This window comes from Paraphaeosphaeria sporulosa (assembly GCF_001642045.1).
Source record: "Paraphaeosphaeria sporulosa strain AP3s5-JAC2a unplaced genomic scaffold CC84scaffold_1, whole genome shotgun sequence".
Lineage (NCBI taxonomy): Eukaryota > Fungi > Ascomycota > Dothideomycetes > Pleosporales > Didymosphaeriaceae > Paraphaeosphaeria > Paraphaeosphaeria sporulosa.
In genome coordinates, this window is record NW_017253360.1 from 2,362,384 (window position 1) to 2,380,141 (window position 17,758).

Below are 17,758 nucleotides of genomic sequence, written 5' to 3' on the forward strand. Positions count from 1 at the left end.
ATAGGCCAGCGTTCTTGCACTAGACGTTCGCCACAATGTTCGACCGGTACCCTGTCGCTCAAGTGTTTCTAGAGATTTTGACTACTTCATATTTCCAGAAGAATCTTTATGCCACCAGACTTTAGCTTCCACCTATCCACACAGCGATATTTGAATCGTGATCCTTGTGCTATAATGCATCACCCCTCTTTGCTTTGTCAGTGTTGCATACGGCCGGCGGGTAGATATCTTCAGTACATCTACAGGCAGGTGGTTGTGCAGGCAGCATCCTGGGGTTTAGAGAAGTACTATAACAAAGCAGAAAAGGTCTATTAACCTAGTATGCATCGATAGATGACTCAATACATGGCCGGACTAATCTTCTAGGTGAGAATATACAGAAAATGAGAAGTGGTGAACGTGAGTAGGTACCAGCAGATAGTGTCACGTGCGCTTCTGGATCACTAGCGTCCTTTTCGCGAACGGCGCGCCTTTGCTTGAAGCTTCCACTTTCAAGACTTCAACACAACGCTCTCGACTCTCACGTCACGATCCCTTGAGTACACCGAAACTGAAATCAGCCACCCATATAACAATTAGAGTCCACGCGTGGTCAATATGGCGTCACCGCCGCCACCACAAATCATCGTTCCCAACCCTCGCAAACGCGGCTCCATATCGAGCGTCTCGTCACAAGCAAAGAAACGCAAACCCTCAAACCTCCGCAACTCGTTCGACCCAGATAATGAATCTGCCATAGCATCACCGATGCGCCATAGCCGATCACCGTCAGTCGGCAGCGTGGACACGGCCTCACTCGTGAATGGAGCAGGCGGCGGCAGAAAGAGGAAGCGCAAGGGCGATGACGGCGCCAGCATCGCCGGTAGCTCAGTCCGCGGCGGCGCGCGCCCAGAAGACCCCTCGGTGAACGGAGCCGCGGGCGCCGAAGAAGAAGAGGACGACGACTACGGCGAGGACGAAGATGAGGGCACGAAGCTGGAAGGCGAGCGCCCCTCCGAAGCCGCTAAACAACAAGCCGCGCACAACGAGCGCATGCTCGTGCTGGCTATGGACGACTCGCAGCAGAACGCCTACTCCGTGTACCGTCGCGTCAAGCTCAAGACCTCGATGGTGCGCAAGTTGGTCAACCAGACACTGTCGCAGTCCGTCCCTCCGAACGTCATTATCGCCGTGACGTCGTACAGCAAGGCGTTCGTCGGCGAGCTGATCGACCGCGCGCTCATCGTGCGCGACGAGTGGGCTGCTGCGCGCACGCACCTGCCGAATCCGAATCTCCCTCCCGCTGTCCTGCAGCAAGGTCTTCAAGAGCCTTTTGGTCATCGGCCGGCTAGTAAACCGTCGAACCAGCACATCCAGAACGCCGGCCTGTATCTCGACCAGGTCAACCGTGAAGAAGGGTTCTGGAAGGAGATACCGCGGGATGCGAGTCTGAAGGATCGATTGAAGGAAGAGGATAAGGGTCCGTTGACGCCAGCGCACTTGAGAGAGGCGTTGAGGCGGTATAAGAGGGATCGGGAAGGTGGAGGTGCTGGGTTCGCGGGGTTGAGTCTGGAGGGCCCAGAGAGGACGTTGGCCAGGACTGGTGGTCGGAGGTTGTTCCGTTGACGGTGTTCACAACTGCTCTTGGTGGACTGGGACAAGAGCATCTGCTCCAGAATCTCCTGTGGCTTACACATCTTATCGAGCGTCACTACAACGGTGTCGCTGCTTGCATGTTCCAACGTCTTGCGGCACCTCTCCGCCGCTGCACCGGAATTCCTCTCTTCAAAGCGTGGCGTTCGAAGCTACTTTCACAGCCGTGAAAATCGAACGCTACGGTAGAATGAGCGACATCCTACAACCGAAGCTGGAATGGGATGCCTACGCATTAGCTTTACTCCGATTTCTGTATGTTCCCAAAAGCTTGAGATGTGTCTCTCTCCAGTCAACGGTGGCGGCGATGCTCAGCATGGCGTTCAGGTTTACTGTTTATTAGATACCCAATACATTATTGAATCGTTCAGGCACAAAATTACATCAGAAGTCGCGTCGAAAGTTGTGAGGGAATGTCGTTGACATGTTCCTTGGCTGGGTATCCGATCTGATATGTAGAATAGAACATGTGATGTCACGTCCGAGAAGCCAACTCGACACCTCACGAACCGAAGCCAAAACGCCACCGGCAATGCAAACACGCAAATGTATGCCCTCAATCCAGTCCATCCTAATCGCTGTCATCCTCGACCCTCGCGCGCTTCGCAGACCGACTCTCGCCGTCCTCCCCACCCCTCTTCTCCCCCGCCTTCTCCCCCCTCACCTCCTTGATCATCTTCTCAATCTGAAACGGATCCTCCTTCTCCTTCTCAAACTGCACCGGCCCATCCCTCTGCTCCTGCAGATCCGCGCCCTTGAACCCCTCCTTGGGTCGTCCCAGCACCTCAAACCGGCTGCCTTTAGTAATGCGATCGTACGTCTCGCCCGCGTCCTCGCCGTCGTCCTGCGTGACGTTGGGTCGGTAGATACTCGCGATGGCGTCCTGTGCCGCGAAGAGTGGCTTGTCGTACGCCTGGTCTTCGTTGAAGCCGGCGTCGAAGCCCGAGGACTGGTTGAACAGGCGCGAGTCGTACATGGCTTCGGCGGACTGCGTGGGCTTGGCGAGCCCAAGGGCGACTTTTTCGCTGATGTCGCGGTTTTGTTCGCGCGCGAGCATTTGGAGCTTGCGCTCTGTGCCCATGCGGGATTGGCGGAGCTCGCGCTGGAACTCCTGGCGGCGCTCTTTGCGGGCTTCTTCGCGGCGGCGAACAGCTTCGTCTTCGGAGTCGGAGTGCGACGAGGCGGACGAGTAGCTCGCGGAGCGGCGGCGGGTGTGTGTCGCGCGGTCTTCGCGGGCTTGCCGTGCGAGATTGCGGAGATGCTCTTCTTTTTGGAGTTTTTCTTTCTCGGCGAGACGTTGTTGCATGAGCGCGCGTTGCTTTACTTCCTCGCGGGCGTGTCGGTCGGCGGCTTGCAGGGCCTCGCCAAACTGCGCGAATTTGTCGTTGATGGTCACGTCTTGGAGTCCGCGGCCGTCGGCGGCGAGACGCTTGTCTAGCGGAACGGTGTAGCCCTTGGGGTTCTTCCAGTTGGAGATGGGAGGGGGGATCTTCCACATTTCCTGGTCCTCGGCTGTGAGCTTTCGGGGAGGAGAGTGGAGGACTGGCGGCGGAGGGGAGGGTGGTCCACGTGGGATGCGCTTGTGCTTGAACTTTGGCGGCTCCATGGGATCCATCTGGCGCTGCTGGATCTTGAGAATGCGCGTCTTGCCTTGTGCCTCGCCCATCTGCGCGGTAGGCGTGTACCGAACAAAAGTAGGCTCGTCTTTCCCTCTCCCCTTGACGTTCTTCGGCTTTTGTGCTGCCGTCTGTCCGGCGATCAGCGCATTGAGCGCCGCCGCCGTCTTCTCCTTGGTTGCCTGCACCATCTCCTGGCTTGGCCGTTCCAAGTCCAGCTCGCCTGCATTCGCCTGCTGCCGCAACGGAATCAGATCCTTGAAACTAGCCTGTACTATTCGATTCTCGGCGTGCCCACGTCGGGCGATCTCGTCGTACTTGGTCTTGCCCTCCTGATCTACGCGCATTGCTAGCGCATTCGACGTGCTCGCGGTGCCTTTCCTCCCCATATCCAGCGGATATTGCGCGACGTGTATCTCAGGAAACGCGCCACCCTCTCCGTAATCCTCTGCGGTGCGCGGTCTCCATCCTGTGCGCTGCCCGTACGGGGGCGGTCCGTTCTGCCGCTTGGCTAGTTGCGTCGAATGCTCTGGGAGCACGCGCGCGTTCCGTGAAGTATCGAGCTCTTCGACGTCGCCCACATATTTCGGCTTCGGTAGGGCCTTTGAGAGGGTCGCGACGGACATGGCGGGTGTTGTAGTGAGAGGTCCTGGTAGTTGATGTCAAGTGACGGCGAAACTTTCAGCCTAACGATGGGCATTCGGATTATCAGTTTCACCGGCAGATATACATCACGTGATATGTAGGACGGGGTGGATGAAGCGCCAAGGCGCGAGTCCAGCCCCCGAATTTCACCAAACGCAAGCGAGACGCTCCCGTTCGCGCGACTCGCCTCGTGGTAGGTAGCTATGGCGCTGGTTGCCCACTGCGCAAACTCAGTGCTGGAGCTACATTGATCTGCTTGATCACAGTGGTGTGCTCAAGATAGGATGTGTGCGACTATAAGACGTATTTTACAACCATGTCAAAGGAAGATGCGACACAGTACCACGTGCAGTGCCCCTGTGCCCTAGATGCAGAGATCGACGCATTAGTAGTGCTCGGTTGTGTGTAAGGGAGGCGAGTTGTTAGTGCTCCATTGTCATCCGACGTGTATGCGCATTGTCCCTGAAGCCATTGCTCAAAGGACTCGAGGCAGCATGCTTCAAGGGTACCAAAGCTTCCAGAACAACCATTAGGATAGACGTTTATCGAGCCAGTCTAGTGTGAAGCTGCGCGTCACCGTCGGAACGATGGCGACAGTAGCTTATGATGTGACATAGCGTGCATGGACGGCGCGTCCTAGCTCGTTCGAAAGGCGATGGCTGGGGACTGTCGCTCGACTCGCGGGCTTGATACACGAGTAGTCTCTTATCAAAATAGACGTCGCGCCGCGTGCCTTTTCTGAAGCCCAAACGGTGGTTCTGCTGACAGTTGAGAGTATGGTATTCTGCACGCTGCAGTAGAGCTGAGAAACTTGGAACATAGCCATCCATGTACACACGCCAACGCAGCTCGACCGGCGCTATGGATACCGGCCCGCCAGCCTCTCGATTGACGCGCCCGACTGCTGACGCGCAGACGACGACACCTAAACATTCGCAGCCTCAGTCACCTCCCGACCGACCTTCGCTTTTGCGCCTGCCTTCCTCTGCAAGCTCGGTCGCGACGTCCATTCGCTCGCGCAGGGTGTCCAACCCCGCTGCCGCGCGCACACCGACAACCTCAGCGACGGCGACGCCTGCAACCACGCCCTCGTACTTTTCGCCCCAGCAAGCTTCAGCCGGCAAGGAAGTGCGTTCTCCGGGGACCGGCCGCCCACCCGCCTCCTTCAGCTCCTTTGGCAAGGCCTATGGCGATACGTCGCGCGGCCCTCCAATAAGCGCGTCTGGCACCTGGCCCAAACAACACACACCCACCCGCTCGTTCTCAGTCTCTGCGGACCGCATGGCTGGCCCCAGCGACGCCTCTTCTTCTTTCGACTCGGCCGCGCGCCCGCGGATGCAGACGCGGCGCACCGGCGAGAGCCGCTATGGGGACAACGATACCTCTGGCGCTGAAGACGGCGAGGATTTGTTCCTGAACATTGCCGAAGACAGTGCGAAGGACCCCACTACAAACGCCATATCGCGATCCGACAGAGTACGGGTAGGTTGCACTTCCCTTTGCCGGCCTTGATGCCCTCGCCATCATCCTGCACTCTCCTGTAACAGCACGCTGACCCTGTCCCAACAGTCCCGCATAGCCCGTAGCAACCGACAATCGTTACCTTCATCCATACCCTCATCCTCTCCAGCGGTCGCTAGCTCAACCAGGCCGAATGGCGCCAGAATCCCCACGGCCATTGATACCTCAGCAGGCAACCAATACCGCCGCTCATCGCTCCTTCCCTCTGCGACAAGATCTACACGGGAAGTGTCCCCATTGACACCGTCCAATCCCGTCTTCGCACCACGTACGCGCGTTCAAGAACTCTCGCCTGGGACGCGACGCTCGACTACATCGTTGGCACAGAACCAAGATCAGGAATCGCAACCTCACTCGGCGCGCGCCGATGCAGGCTCCAGCTTCTCTCCCAAAGAGTATGCACCACAGGTCGACACGGTGAAGACGCGGCAGCAAGACTCCACTCTGTCACCAAAGGACTTCTTGGCACAGCTCGAATCAGGCAGGCGGCGTCCTTCATATCCAGATGCGCTGCAGACCCCACCCAACAATCGCAACGGCCCGTTCAAACCCTCGAACCTTCATTTCCATTCCTCTTCGCGTGACAATGCTACGATACCACATATCGACACACCTCCCGAAGCGCGGTCACGGTACGATGGCACAGAGGTTTCAGGCAGCTCGGCAGCTGCTACTTCAATGTGGGATGAGTTGGACGAGCTGAAGTCAAGAATGAAGAAGCTGGAGATGGGCGGAAAAATGCCAGCTACCTCAGGCGCCGCAATCGCTCAGGCTTCCGCAGAACGTCCACGAACGGCGAATACTGCGGCCACTACAGTGTCCTCTTCTCCTAAACAAGAGCGAAAACCAGCATCAGCCGAGTCTACCGTGCCCCTTTCTACTTCGAAGAAAATTCACCCTCTGCTGCATGATGCCTTAGCCAAAGTGAAATCGCACGCCGCACCTGCCGTTTATCGCACGCTTGAAGCTACCGCCCAAGAAGCGCTCGCTTTGGCTGAGATGGCGGGAAGCGGTGGCCCGCAAGGAACATTCCACTCAACAAGTTCGATCCTGGGCGGGCACGCTCTGCCTGATCGGCAGGTTCGACGAAAAGCAGACCACATCTGCCGAAATTTGACTGAACTATGCATTGAACTTTCCAACAGTAGTAAACCGTTCACCTTTTCCAGCCCGGCGCTCCAGAGAACATCGACTGCAGCGGTATCCCGTCGACCTAGTCTGCAGTTAAATGGTGATTCACCCACTATTCGCAAAAGCATTGAACCGGAGAGCGATGTACACCCTCGATCGAGTCCCAGCAGGGCAATGAGTCGCATCGAAGCGCGTCGAACCAGTGTATTGGGTAGGCGCGAGGCAAGTCAAGAGCCACCGACTCCATCACAGTCCCAAGCTCCGTCGCGCCTAGACGCTCGTCTGGACCGAACGAGCACCAGCCTGTATCGTCGCCATGAGCGTACGCCAGGTGACGACGACGATCCAACCTTGACCTTGCGGGCACCTTCGCGTGCGATGACCGACTTCAGGGAGACGCGTGCCGCACACAAGTCGCGCTATAGCAGAGAATACACCTCACAAGAGCCCATGCCAGATTTGCAGCCTTCCCCTGCTTTGCCGACACCAATACCCTCATCGCGACGGACAACTCTGACCGGCAACGAGAACAACCTTCTTTACCGGGATAGAGACAATACGCAAAGTGCTCTCGGTGCCACTCGTCGGTACGGACTTACTAGCCAGAACTTTCCTGCAACAGAGAAACATCCGGTGGCCAGAACCCAATTCGCCTCGAACAGGAACTCAGTAGGGGGCAGCTTCCCGCTTGGGCGCAGCGCCAGTCTCAGCCGCAGGCGTGTTAACGCAGACTGAAGACCATTTAGCGGACGATTAAAGACTTTCTTCTCCCGGCGTATTATGAGGATGGCATGCTATACATATACCCTTCGACTTTCTCTTACGTGGCATGGATCGTCTTCGATACGGGTAGGACGTTCGGAGCGGCGCGCTAGCGTCGAGCAACACCCTATGGTGTACGTATCTTGCTGGTGTGGTCAGTTTTCATCAGCCAGCCCTTTAGCTGGGGTGTCACGGTACTTCGTTCCGAAGTATTCAACTCAGCTTGTTGTTCACTTCGCAGCAGCATCGCCAGCTGTTTGGGCTCGCATTTTCCATTCTCAACGCTTCTACGATTCAAGAACGAGGAACAGCGTCTGTGGGTTCTTTGTTTTTTTGTTCTTCAGCATTGTCCACGGCGTTTCAATTAGCGTGTGCATACTCGGGAGTTGGGGCCAAAAAGGATTTAGCATCACAGGTGTCTGGGTATGTGGGCTATGCTAGGTGCAACAGCGAGCTGTACAATATTTTCAACCTATATATATTGCAATGCTTCTTGTAAATTCGTTGGAACGTGAGTTGTGGGATGTTGGCGTAACCATCACCGCTCGCCTCCCCCTGCATGTCCGAACTTCTACTTTCCATCAAACACCTCTGGCGATTGGCAACGCAGATTCTACTACCAACTCCCTCGTAGGATGCGGTCCAAGACCTTCGGTTGTGGGCCTTGGCGTGTCGTCTCGCTCACGAATGCAGAATGGATACTATGTGCCGGTATAGGTCTCCGGCGTTGAAACGCTCCAAACGCGTTCCACGTTCTAGAACTATTTGCCAGAGCAAGCCTATAGTGTACGATAATGAGTTGGAGACACGATCATGAGACGATGTCTCTTGCGTGCTGGTGAGAGAGAGAAAGAGAGAGAGAGAGATGTCGGAACGTTTAAAGATACGAGTTCACAAGACGAGGAGAGAGTGTGCCCGTTCGCTTAAGCACTGACAATGGACCCGTGGGGAAGCAAAGATCTCTCGGCATTGGAAAGGTAGATGAAAGTTGCGCAAGAGCGAATTTCCCACTGGATGTAGCTTCCCGCTGCGCAACGCAGAAGTGAATCGCATCTGCCACGACGCTTCCAGGTTGGTATTGGTTGATTGCAATGTCTTCTCTGCGTGGTAGGTAGCGAGCGAGACCGTAGCTGCAATGAGCCGGTTCTTTTGAGCGTTTTGGCGTTCGGTCAGGCAGCGCTGTAGAAGATGATGTATCTGAAGAGGGATGGGCGTTGAGGTGATGAACCCGTGTAGTCTTTCCAGAGCTCGATTATACCTCGTGTTCGATTCTCACGGCCAATATCTGTCGAACCGAAGACTGTGATGAGAAACGCGTCAGGAGCTAACATTCACATTACTTCGACTTTTGTCAGTGCAGCTAGTCCCAAACTTTGCGAGAAGTGTACGATCTGCATGACTACGCCACTGCTTGCGCGTTTGCATGGTTCAAGTGATTTTCCTTCAGCTGCTCAGTATCATAGGAGCTTTGCTTTTGCCTAACACATGACTGTTCAATTTCAGAGGAACTTTTGGCTCAACCGAATAATCATTCTGGCATCGTCACCAAGCAGGATATGATTTTGAACCTTTAAGCATGGGCATTTTGCTCCTTCTCAAGACTTGAGGTCAAAATATCCGCAGATAACACGGGAGCCCGCTTGAAACTTCCACTTGCGAGGATATGCGACAACAGCGCCACATCCATATCTCCGCTCCATTGACTTGATTTACACATCCTTGAACGCGCTATCGAGATCGCCCGCGCCGATGCATTGGAGAGGTCGGCACAAAAGACGTCGACATCTCACGATGTGGCGTAGAGTACGCTGAGCCCAAGTAGATGGAAAGCCAGGACACAAATCCTGTGCGTGAAAGTCGTAATGGAAATCAAAACGATAGCAGAGTACGCCTGACTACACACTAACCACGGAGTCTCCGCACGTAGACGTTACCATAAGTAGTATATGCTCTGAACAGCAGATCTCCGCATACGGTGCCTGCTGCCTAGCGTGTAAGATGTAGTGCAAGATGGCGGTCTGCACGTCGATGACAGACTAGGCTTATTGCGGGTGTGGCTTGCGAATGGGACGGATAGCTAATGTGCTCTGGTAAGCATTGGATTCAGTTCAGGTGTTGGGTTTGTGCGTGCTACCGCACGATGAGTAGAACGGGGGTTGATGTTCACTTGCCCATGACAATTTTCAACGAGCAGAGGTCCTGCAGTTTGCAAAACAGTAATTCGAAGGCGAATCGTATACGCGTCGTGCGAGGATGCCGCCGCACGAACTCCTCACAGAGTGTGCAGTTCACCACTCTATTCGTGACGGCCGTGCTTGAATACCCTTTACCCCCATCGTTAGTATTTCGAGTTCGCTTTCAAACAGACACCATTCGGTCGGCCACTCAAACCGAGAGCAATTTCCCTTTCTGGAAACTGTAGAAGGATTGCGACTTTTCAAACACAAGACAGGGGACACAGCTCCATGTTTCGCATAGCACGTAGCGCCTACTAAGTCTTTATATAGACTCCCATTCTTGGAAGTCGCTGTAATAAGATTCAGGTGTTCGGATTCGCATAGCTCGCGTTCGCTCCCGTTGTACCGGTAAGTTGGTGCATCGGGGGGGATTCTCGTGGACGATTCGACGGCTTTAACCGTTCGCTTGAGGGCCCCGAGCTGGACTACGGTGACTCGGACTGGGAGGTCTTGGTCGGTGATGAAAGTCGCCGCGTTGCCGTGAGTGAGGAGGCTGCAGATCTCGCGTTCGCTTTCTTTGTATCGGTCAGCTAGTACACTGGGCCCCAGCACAAGCAACGGTATTGCCTGTCCGCTCAGACACCCGCATGCTGTGTTTGGTTCCTGCGCGCATGCAAATCATTCCCTCGTCGCGTATCATGGACACCGCACAGAATTCTGATACATTCAGCGGATGGACGAAGTCTTACGCTTTCGACCCCACCCCGTTGTACACCAAAAATTGCGCCCCGGCCCCGAAATTTACATGACCTTCCTTCCCGGCGAGACGTACTTTCGTGCTGCATCCTCCCAGCGCGTGCATAGCCGAGGTTTCGTACCCTGCTGCAAGACTGCCGTAGGTACCTATGGTACTTTCCAAGGGGTGGGGGCATGTCCACGTACGAATAGTGCGGCACTGGGTGAGATTTTCGGTGGAACTCAGTAGGATGGTGGCAGCCCTATGTGTCTGTCCGCGCGTCGGTGCACATGCCGGACTTGTTTCCTTTTTTAGTGGGATTCTGGTACCAGTGGGCCTTGGTGTTTTGGGCGTTCATTCTAGCAATTTAGTATCTTATCAGCTGGTAAATACGCACCGACACACGCCTCGCTAAAGGAAGACGCCGTATTGACTGCTTGTCGCTAGTGATGCGACTGATGAAATTGCGGGCCATTCCATGGCATTTGAGGTTGGGGTATTGCTGGTAGCGCGAGTCGGTATCGATCGGATGCGGGAGTGTCCTGACTCTTTCGTTTTCTTTTTTTTTTTTGCCTTAATACAGCGTTCTAGAACATGACGTAACGTCGTTCCATTCTAGAAGATATCGACTGATTTGCCAGCTCGTTCTTGAAAGACACCAGCGTGGTGCGGGACGCAATGTGATATTGCGCATAGCGCGCTACACGCTCTCGCGTCTCGCTATGCAGGACGCGCTATCTCCCTTCTTCAGGTTCATTGCCCTCGTACTGCTGGGCTGACTCCTGCTATCAATTCGTGTTGGGAGTCTTAATTCGCTAAAAACTTTCTGAACCGAAACATATCCATTTAGCAGTACCCGGAGATAATACAGAAGCCCATGCATGACGACAGGTTCTTGTAAGCTTCCGTCAAAGGACTAGGCCTCGCGGGTGGTCGGGAATGCTCACGGCGCTTCGGCATATCCCGCTTGTCCCCGGCCCCCACTCTATCCTCATCTCCAACCAGTAGTGCAAAGCACAAGTCCCGGCCATACAAACTCGAGTGCGGCCGCCCGGCAGCCTGACATCGGTCAAGGCAGCAGCGTGTGGATACAGTAAGCTGGCTCACTTAGCGCTCCATTTGAGAATCTCAGACATCGAGTGCGCTCTAAGTGTCAAGTGTACTGGTGCTTGGACATGTTTCCGGTGATCATGGTAGAGTGTCTTAGAGAAGGGCGGTCTGATGCACGCCTTGCTGGAAGGGCATGGGATGGCACGATCAGGACTGTAAGTGGAGACACCAACGCGCCTCGACAGTAAATTTTCTCGGCGATGGCAAGGCGAGGCAGACCCAAGGCGGATCGATTCGACCACTCCCTCGTGGCGCCCGATAGGATCAAACGCCTCTACGTACATGAGTCATCGCGGCAACGTAGGCAGTGTCTTGAGCAGCATAGCTGCTCTGGGCAGTGGAGGTGACACGTCTAGAAGGGAGGGTGAGTATCATGTGTCGGGCCATTGAACGGGCGCTCCATACTCAGGCGAGTAGGACGTTGCGTGCAGATCATATCAAGACGCGACGCTCCGGGCGGAATATTCTTAAGCTTTTATCGATCGTAAGGATCCGAACCCGAATCTATGGCAGATGTGATTGATGTGCGGAGGTAACGCCGGCGCAGGAACCGCATGGTTGCTTTAAGATGCGGTTCTAACTGTAAGGCTGTAGAAACATCAGGCTGCTTACTGGATTCGACTTCTTAACACAGATAACCTCGAAGTTTCATATCAGATGAGCTAAGGCATGCAGCAAGCGCTGCCTTGCTGGATGGAGAAAAGTACGATGGCATTCAGTGTGTGAAGAAGCTTGCTGTTCCTTGATACGGGAGCGTCGGGAATGATTGAGGCGGTGCTTGGATCAACAAATTCGGAGTACATTTGTGCAGTCAGTAGCCGAAAGCTATGGTGCCGAAGACCCAGCGTGCTGTAATAGGTTGCGATGAGCACGGAGCCCTGTGCGCAGCTCTTGCACTAGACCCGGAGTCGTATGTCGGTTCTCTCTGTACCAGCTCTCCCTCTGGAACGTAACATGTTGGACCATGAACCTGACCATTGCAAGTGATGTTACAATGCTCCAAATATGGGATGGTTTATGCAGTGCATTGATATCTGCTGCTTTAATTCCGTGGGAAGTCGGCTACGCTGTACGCAAAAGCCGCTACCCGTACTCTGTCGACCTCAAAACCTAATGTAGCCAGGTCCTGAACTAGCTTTTGTGTCCATTTTCGTGACCCTACCGACGTTTTTCGGCGAATTAATATTGCACTGTTCCAAGAGGACGCGTAGCAACCGACTGAGAACTGCCTCGCGGACCTGCGTACGTTTGACATGCACGTTTGCCAGGGAGGTTCAAATTGGTTTCCGTCGGAACTGGCAAGCTAAGATAACTGGACCTGCATCGCCGCGGTGCGGACAAAGTTGCAGGCATTGTGCACTGTCGTAGGAAGCGTTCATGGCAGGGTCATGCGTAGTTCGCACAAATGAGCGAGTATCGCAGGTGTCTGCATTTCCATTGTTTCTGGGCTATGTCAAATGACAAAACATACCGACGCCATATCTGCGAAGGTTGCTGCTAATTGGTGAGCCACATTCCGAGGCTGGTGATTGGGGGCTGTTCTGAAGTCATTGGTCTGAGGGACTTGCATAACACCGGCAGGAGGAACGTGGTTATGCTTAATTCACCGCGATGCTCTCTCGAAAGCTATAGTGGCGAGATCCGCCCCAGGATATGTGCTGCCAAGCCCAGATTGCTGCCTTGAACAGGCTAAGCGCAGAGGATTTGGCGAGCATGACAGCCGAACGGACGTATCATACTGTGGCCAGCCAGGTACTGCTGGTGCCAATCAAAGTAGAACATCCGGGACAGGTAAGCCCTCCGATGGGCCCAGTCTAGGGTGGGGATTATGTTAGAAGAACGGGAGATCAAAGATGCCGCGCCGTCGGCGGCGTGAGTACAGTACATGCGCCCTTGGGTTTGTAATCGGTTATGCTAGGATCCTCCAACAGCTGCGGACTCAGCATCGTGAAGAGGCGGCGGGAAAGCTGAGGCCAGTTTGCGACGATTCCAGGGCCGCGTACTACTGCAGCTTCCGAAAGCTGCGCGATTCGTATCCCACTTCCAGCCCTCATATCCTACAAGCTCGTAGATAAATCAGTGTAGGACCAATCGTTAGGTCAGCCCTGCGCCAGATCACCTACACACATTGCCCCGTCTACAGAAGTATTACCCGACTTGAGTTTGCGGTTTTCTGTTTCGGGCACTCTCCCTACACCGTTCATTGATACTTTAGAGCGAGAGAGGAGTGGAGCAGAACTGTCATGTGAAGGCATGAACGCGCCCATAGCGAAGAGTAATTGCTGGACGTGCAAAGGTATGTCGTTCCGCTTTTGTTGTTCTTCGCCTGTCCCTGAGGTGACGCTGGACCGGGGCAACCGGGTGAGTGCTCACGGCCGCATATAGCGAAAGGTATACATGAACGATTGACCCCGCCTCGTACACCTATTGTCATACCATGGTCCGCTTGTCCACTTTGGCTGACCAGTTATAGAACGCAAAGTTGGCTGTGATCGCGCCCTGCCACACTGTGCTAATTGTACCCGCGCGAAGAGGGAATGTAAAGGCTACGGCTTAAAGCTTGCATGGCCCGATAAGTATGATGGGCGGAGGAAGCAAAAGAAATATCAAGCGGACCCCGACAACAGTGCGACCAACTATGTGACCAAGTTTGGCGAATTCTCCTTCCTTAATACCGGCAATGGGGATGTCGAAGGGCAGAAATACACTGTACGAGATCTGGCCGCGAGAGGCTGTCCGGCAATCGATTTTGGCGTGTCGAGAAGCGTGTCGAGAAGCGTGTCGCCGGGCCTACATGTCTGGAAACTGGATTTGTGTGAGCGGGAGGGATCGCTTTTATCTTATTGTAAGTGTCCAAACTGTTCTGTATTCGTACTCGTCGGATGCGAGGATCCGCATGCGTGATGAAGCCGAGCTCGCGTTTCATTTCCTTGACACGGCGGAATCAGTCCGAGGTTGTTCGTTTAATTACCCATTGGCTTCTGAGCGATACCAAAGTGGATCGACGTTGACAGAATCTTTGATAGACGACTCGGTAGTTGCCCGGATGATTACAACGATTGACGATAGTACGAACGGTTTTCGACTCCAGATAATGCCTATGGCATTAACGTCGACAGACGCATCCGCAACAAGCCTTCTACAGGCCACATTAGCTTTGGCGTCTTTCCATTTAGGAAGTCGCGAAGAGGCCCTTACCCACAAAGTCAAGGCTATCAAGGCGCTTGCGGAGAGTATCCACTGTGCGTCGCCTCTGGATGAAAGGAGTCGCCAGACACAGTTCGCGTCGTGTTTGATGCTTTGTGTATATAGTGTAAGTGTACTAAGTGTGGGTATAATTAGGGGAGAGCAGATCAATCCACGCACGTCTTTCCGACTACTTGAACTTCTTCTGACCTACATTCAGGTCTTTGACACCTCCGACACAAGCTGGTACACCCATCTCCAAGGCGCCCGCAACGTCATCAACAGCTGTCGCTCGGCCATTGCTGCGCACCAGCACGGATGTAATCCTTTCCTGGAGGAATGGTACGAATATCACAATACTTTCTCAGCGTTCACCTACCCATACCAATTTGAAACGCCGACACCATCCATCCGTGACATTTTGATTCCCGAGAGTCTCGCCAATGATCGAAGAGTACGTGGATTTCGCAATTCGAGCTACGTGCGCCATGTCGAGACTGACACTGAAGATAAGATCGTTGGTCTGCTGGGATGTTCGACTGAGCTGTTACGGTTGATATCGTGCATCAACCAGTTGCGTACTCTCCTCCTGGGAATGTGTCCATCTGAGTCCGATATGATGGCGCTGGCTGTCCATATCCGGCTGCGTTTGCTCAATTTGCGCCAAGAAATATTCGTCTACCCCGATGAGACTTCCGGTCGCATTTCGCACACACGTATCCACCGCACGGCAGAGTTCTACCGTGTTGCAGCCATGCTGTACTTGTATGATACGTACCCGGCCGCTGCTCCATCTTCTTCTACGTCAAGTTCGTCAGATTCGCCGCTTCCATTCCCAAGCGTCCCCGAACTCGTTAGCCAGGCTTTCATGCTGCTTGATCAGATGGAAGTGTGTAGTTCGCCTTGGCCACTGTTTGTGGTTGCCTGTAATGTGACAGAGGACAGGGATCGCATTGAAATCATGAGAATATTCGAAGAAGCGTCCCAGATTCGAAAAGTTGGAAATTATGACGTTATCATGGGCTTGGTGAAAACAGTGTGGAGTAGAGTGGATCTGAGAACTGACGATGGAAGGGACGGAAATACAAAGATATCGGACTGGCGGGAGCTGATCGACGAAAAGACGGGCATGCCTTCCTTCATATGAGATAATGAGCCCGCGATGATCCAACAGAGTGCAAAAAAAGAAACCCAGAGCAATGAGTCAAAAACAAGCTACCGATTCGGTAGAGATTCGAAATTGGTCAGCCAGACCACGGTTGGGATTCACCAGAGTCGGTAAAATCAAGGTCGAGATGGTCTATAAAGGTCGGACGAAAGAGTTGGAAATTAGTGGTCACCGACACATAAGCCCTGATATCTGGAGTGAAGAATGGCTGAGGACGACACATATTAATTCGTTTCTAGGCTCACACGGCAGCGCAAAAAAACTTTCAAGTCGTAGCGGAATGATAGGACACCGAAGGATCACGGACATTGCTGTGCCATTGTCGACGAGTGGAGTTAGCCCGACTACGAGCAAACGAAGGATGTGCGTAAGCAGAAGTAGAGGCTTCCGTGTGGAATGATACTAGACTGGCAATGAGCCTGCCTCCGGGCACCGGATGTGTACGGCGTGATCGCAGCTCGCCAAGAGATGGATCGCCCCAAATTTCAAGCAGGGGCCCGGAATCGTTACACTTGCAGGCAGGGTCAATCGAAAGAGCCTGGATATCAATTCTCGAAGTGCGTTCCGCACATGGTTTCAGATCTTGATGAAGTTATGTCCGGAAGACGTGTGGAATGGCGTGTGGTGCACCAATGTGGGTATGATTAGTATCGTAAGAGGGAAACGCTTCCTTGGGTCCCTGAGAAGGAAACGAGATCTGAGGCGAATCTTGGTTGTATCGTGGAGGTGCTCAGTAGCGAGGGCTGAGGAGGCCGCTGCGACCAAAGCGTTGAGCTCAAGTTGAAAAGAAGATGCAGACATCGGTAAAGCATTTTCGTCGGCAGGTACGCTAGTCCCCCAAGTAGGTCGGACGCTTGAAGCTGGCTAGAATTTGGTGAGCTGGAGGTACCTCGGCACCTCGAAGGGCAAACTTTCGACACACCCCGCAGTAGGCGGAAGAAGTGCATCGTCGAGTGGAGACACGGTTACTGGGATGCCGTGGAATGTTTGCATCTTGGCGATGGGGTTGGCAACGTCGTGCGAGCTGTGGTGTTCACGCACGGCGTTGCAAGGGATGAATTGTGTTGGAGCAAGTTCCCCTCTCGAGAGACTCTGTCTATACGATACACGCGAAAGACAAAGTGAAGACCAAGCGCTCAGCCCTTCCGGTCCATCACGGTGTTCAATGGTGAGCTTGCGGTATGGTGACGTGAGTGCTATTGGTCCCACCTTCCTTATTTGCAGCATCCACCGGGATAAAGAAAACGAGTAGTGCCTCGCCGTGGGCAGCACGGGATGGAAGCCGAAGAAACAGCGCTGCAAGGCCCGCTCGTCAGCGTCGATCCCGCATTGAGCGACTGCAGAGAGAGAAAACAGGGAATCGATGCCGGAAGGCTGGTAGAATACTGTGACAATGGACCAGCAACCAGGCGTGGCGTTGGAAGACTGCACAGCTAGCAAATCAGCGGCACGCGCCAATGCGGCACCTCAAGGCAAAGGCGACGCTGGTGTGCGACGTCAACCCCGCCTCTCTTGATGTTTTGCACACTATTGTCGATGGCGGCGCGCTATATTGACGTCCGGGGAGCCAGAGGAGGGCCGCGGCTGGGGCTTCGCCAGGCGGCTGGGCAGCTGGGCGTTTCTGGGGGAGCCACGCACGGTCGTGCGGGAAATGATGATGTGCCGTGAGAGATGACGCAGCAAACATCGTGGTTCCGCGGCTGTGAGGAAAGGGGAGGCGTGCGAGGCTTAGCGACGACAAGTGAGAAGGCATCATGGACGCAAGGACACGGCAGAGAGAGATGGCGGGTGCAGCGAACGAGTGCAAGCGCAGCGCATCGCGTCGTGAAGACATCCGCGGCGGCCGTTCAGCGCCGTTTGTGCATGCAAGCCTCGATCGGGGTGGCGGAGAAACTAGACTGGCCGACGATCAGCTGGTGCCTGAGCGTGCAGCTAGCCCCCGCAGGCTACGACAAGGGTCCGCGCGTGTTCCGGGGTCGAAGCTTGGGGGAGCTTGGAGAGCTCTGAATAAGAACCCGATGTGCTCGCCTTGCCACTGCTTTTCTGCGAGCGCCCTCACGTTGAACCGTAGTCC

The 17,758-nt window shown here is 54.4% G+C and overlaps 6 protein-coding genes across 6 annotated transcripts; 3 read left to right on the forward strand and 3 right to left on the reverse strand.

Annotated features, from left to right (window-relative positions):
* The first annotated feature begins 348 nt into the window (after positions 1–348).
* On the forward strand, positions 349–2,005 carry CC84DRAFT_1159396 (uncharacterized protein). The gene has a single exon (XM_018177220.1). The coding sequence runs from the start codon at positions 598–600 to the stop codon at positions 1,603–1,605; it is 1,008 nt and encodes a 335-aa protein (XP_018042359.1). The 5' UTR covers positions 349–597; the 3' UTR covers positions 1,606–2,005.
* A 198-nt stretch (positions 2,006–2,203) lies between these two features.
* CC84DRAFT_1134222 (uncharacterized protein) lies at positions 2,204–3,904 on the reverse strand (the record flags this gene model as incomplete). The annotated part of the gene is made up of 1 exon (XM_018176014.1): positions 2,204–3,904. Exon 1 carries the CDS (start codon positions 3,872–3,874, stop codon positions 2,204–2,206), a length of 1,671 nt encoding a protein of 556 aa, XP_018042360.1. The 5' UTR covers positions 3,875–3,904.
* An 817-nt stretch (positions 3,905–4,721) lies between these two features.
* Positions 4,722–7,280, forward strand: CC84DRAFT_1170809 (uncharacterized protein; the record flags this gene model as incomplete). Its single annotated transcript, XM_018179874.1, has 2 exons — positions 4,722–5,375; positions 5,463–7,280. 2 exons carry the CDS (start codon positions 4,722–4,724, stop codon positions 7,278–7,280), a joined length of 2,472 nt encoding a protein of 823 aa, XP_018042361.1.
* A 2,029-nt stretch (positions 7,281–9,309) lies between these two features.
* Positions 9,310–10,668, reverse strand: CC84DRAFT_64494 (uncharacterized protein). The gene is made up of 2 exons (XM_018186999.1): positions 10,317–10,668; positions 9,310–10,059 (listed from the first exon to the last, which is right to left on the reverse strand). The coding sequence occupies exons 1-2, from the start codon at positions 10,414–10,416 to the stop codon at positions 9,596–9,598; spliced, it is 564 nt and encodes a 187-aa protein (XP_018042362.1). The 5' UTR covers positions 10,417–10,668; the 3' UTR covers positions 9,310–9,595.
* Positions 10,669–13,583: 2,915 nt separating this feature from the next.
* On the forward strand, positions 13,584–15,663 carry CC84DRAFT_1170810 (uncharacterized protein; the record flags this gene model as incomplete). Its single annotated transcript, XM_018179875.1, has 4 exons — positions 13,584–13,626; positions 13,804–14,175; positions 14,279–14,643; positions 14,737–15,663. The coding sequence occupies 4 exons, from the start codon at positions 13,584–13,586 to the stop codon at positions 15,661–15,663; spliced, it is 1,707 nt and encodes a 568-aa protein (XP_018042363.1).
* Positions 15,664–17,018: 1,355 nt separating this feature from the next.
* Positions 17,019–17,558, reverse strand: CC84DRAFT_64531 (uncharacterized protein). The gene has a single exon (XM_018187000.1). It carries the CDS (start codon positions 17,516–17,518, stop codon positions 17,126–17,128), a length of 393 nt encoding a protein of 130 aa, XP_018042364.1. The 5' UTR covers positions 17,519–17,558; the 3' UTR covers positions 17,019–17,125.
* Positions 17,559–17,758: the final 200 nt, after the last annotated feature.

What these genes read in the sequence shown, in the direction of transcription:
- CC84DRAFT_64494 (XM_018186999.1), bottom strand. Translation starts at nt 10,416, where the DNA reads ATGCCCCCACCCCTTGGAAAGTACCATAGGTACCTACGGCAGTCTTGC. An exon ending in TGGGAGGATGCAGCACGAAA is followed by an intron (nt 10,060 to 10,316) that starts GTACGTCTCGCC and finishes ACCGATACAAAG; the next exon opens with AAAGCGAACGCGAGATCTGC.
- CC84DRAFT_64531 (XM_018187000.1), bottom strand. Translation starts at nt 17,518, where the DNA reads ATGTCTTCACGACGCGATGCGCTGCGCTTGCACTCGTTCGCTGCACCC.
- CC84DRAFT_1159396 (XM_018177220.1), top strand. Translation starts at nt 598, where the DNA reads ATGGCGTCACCGCCGCCACCACAAATCATCGTTCCCAACCCTCGCAAA.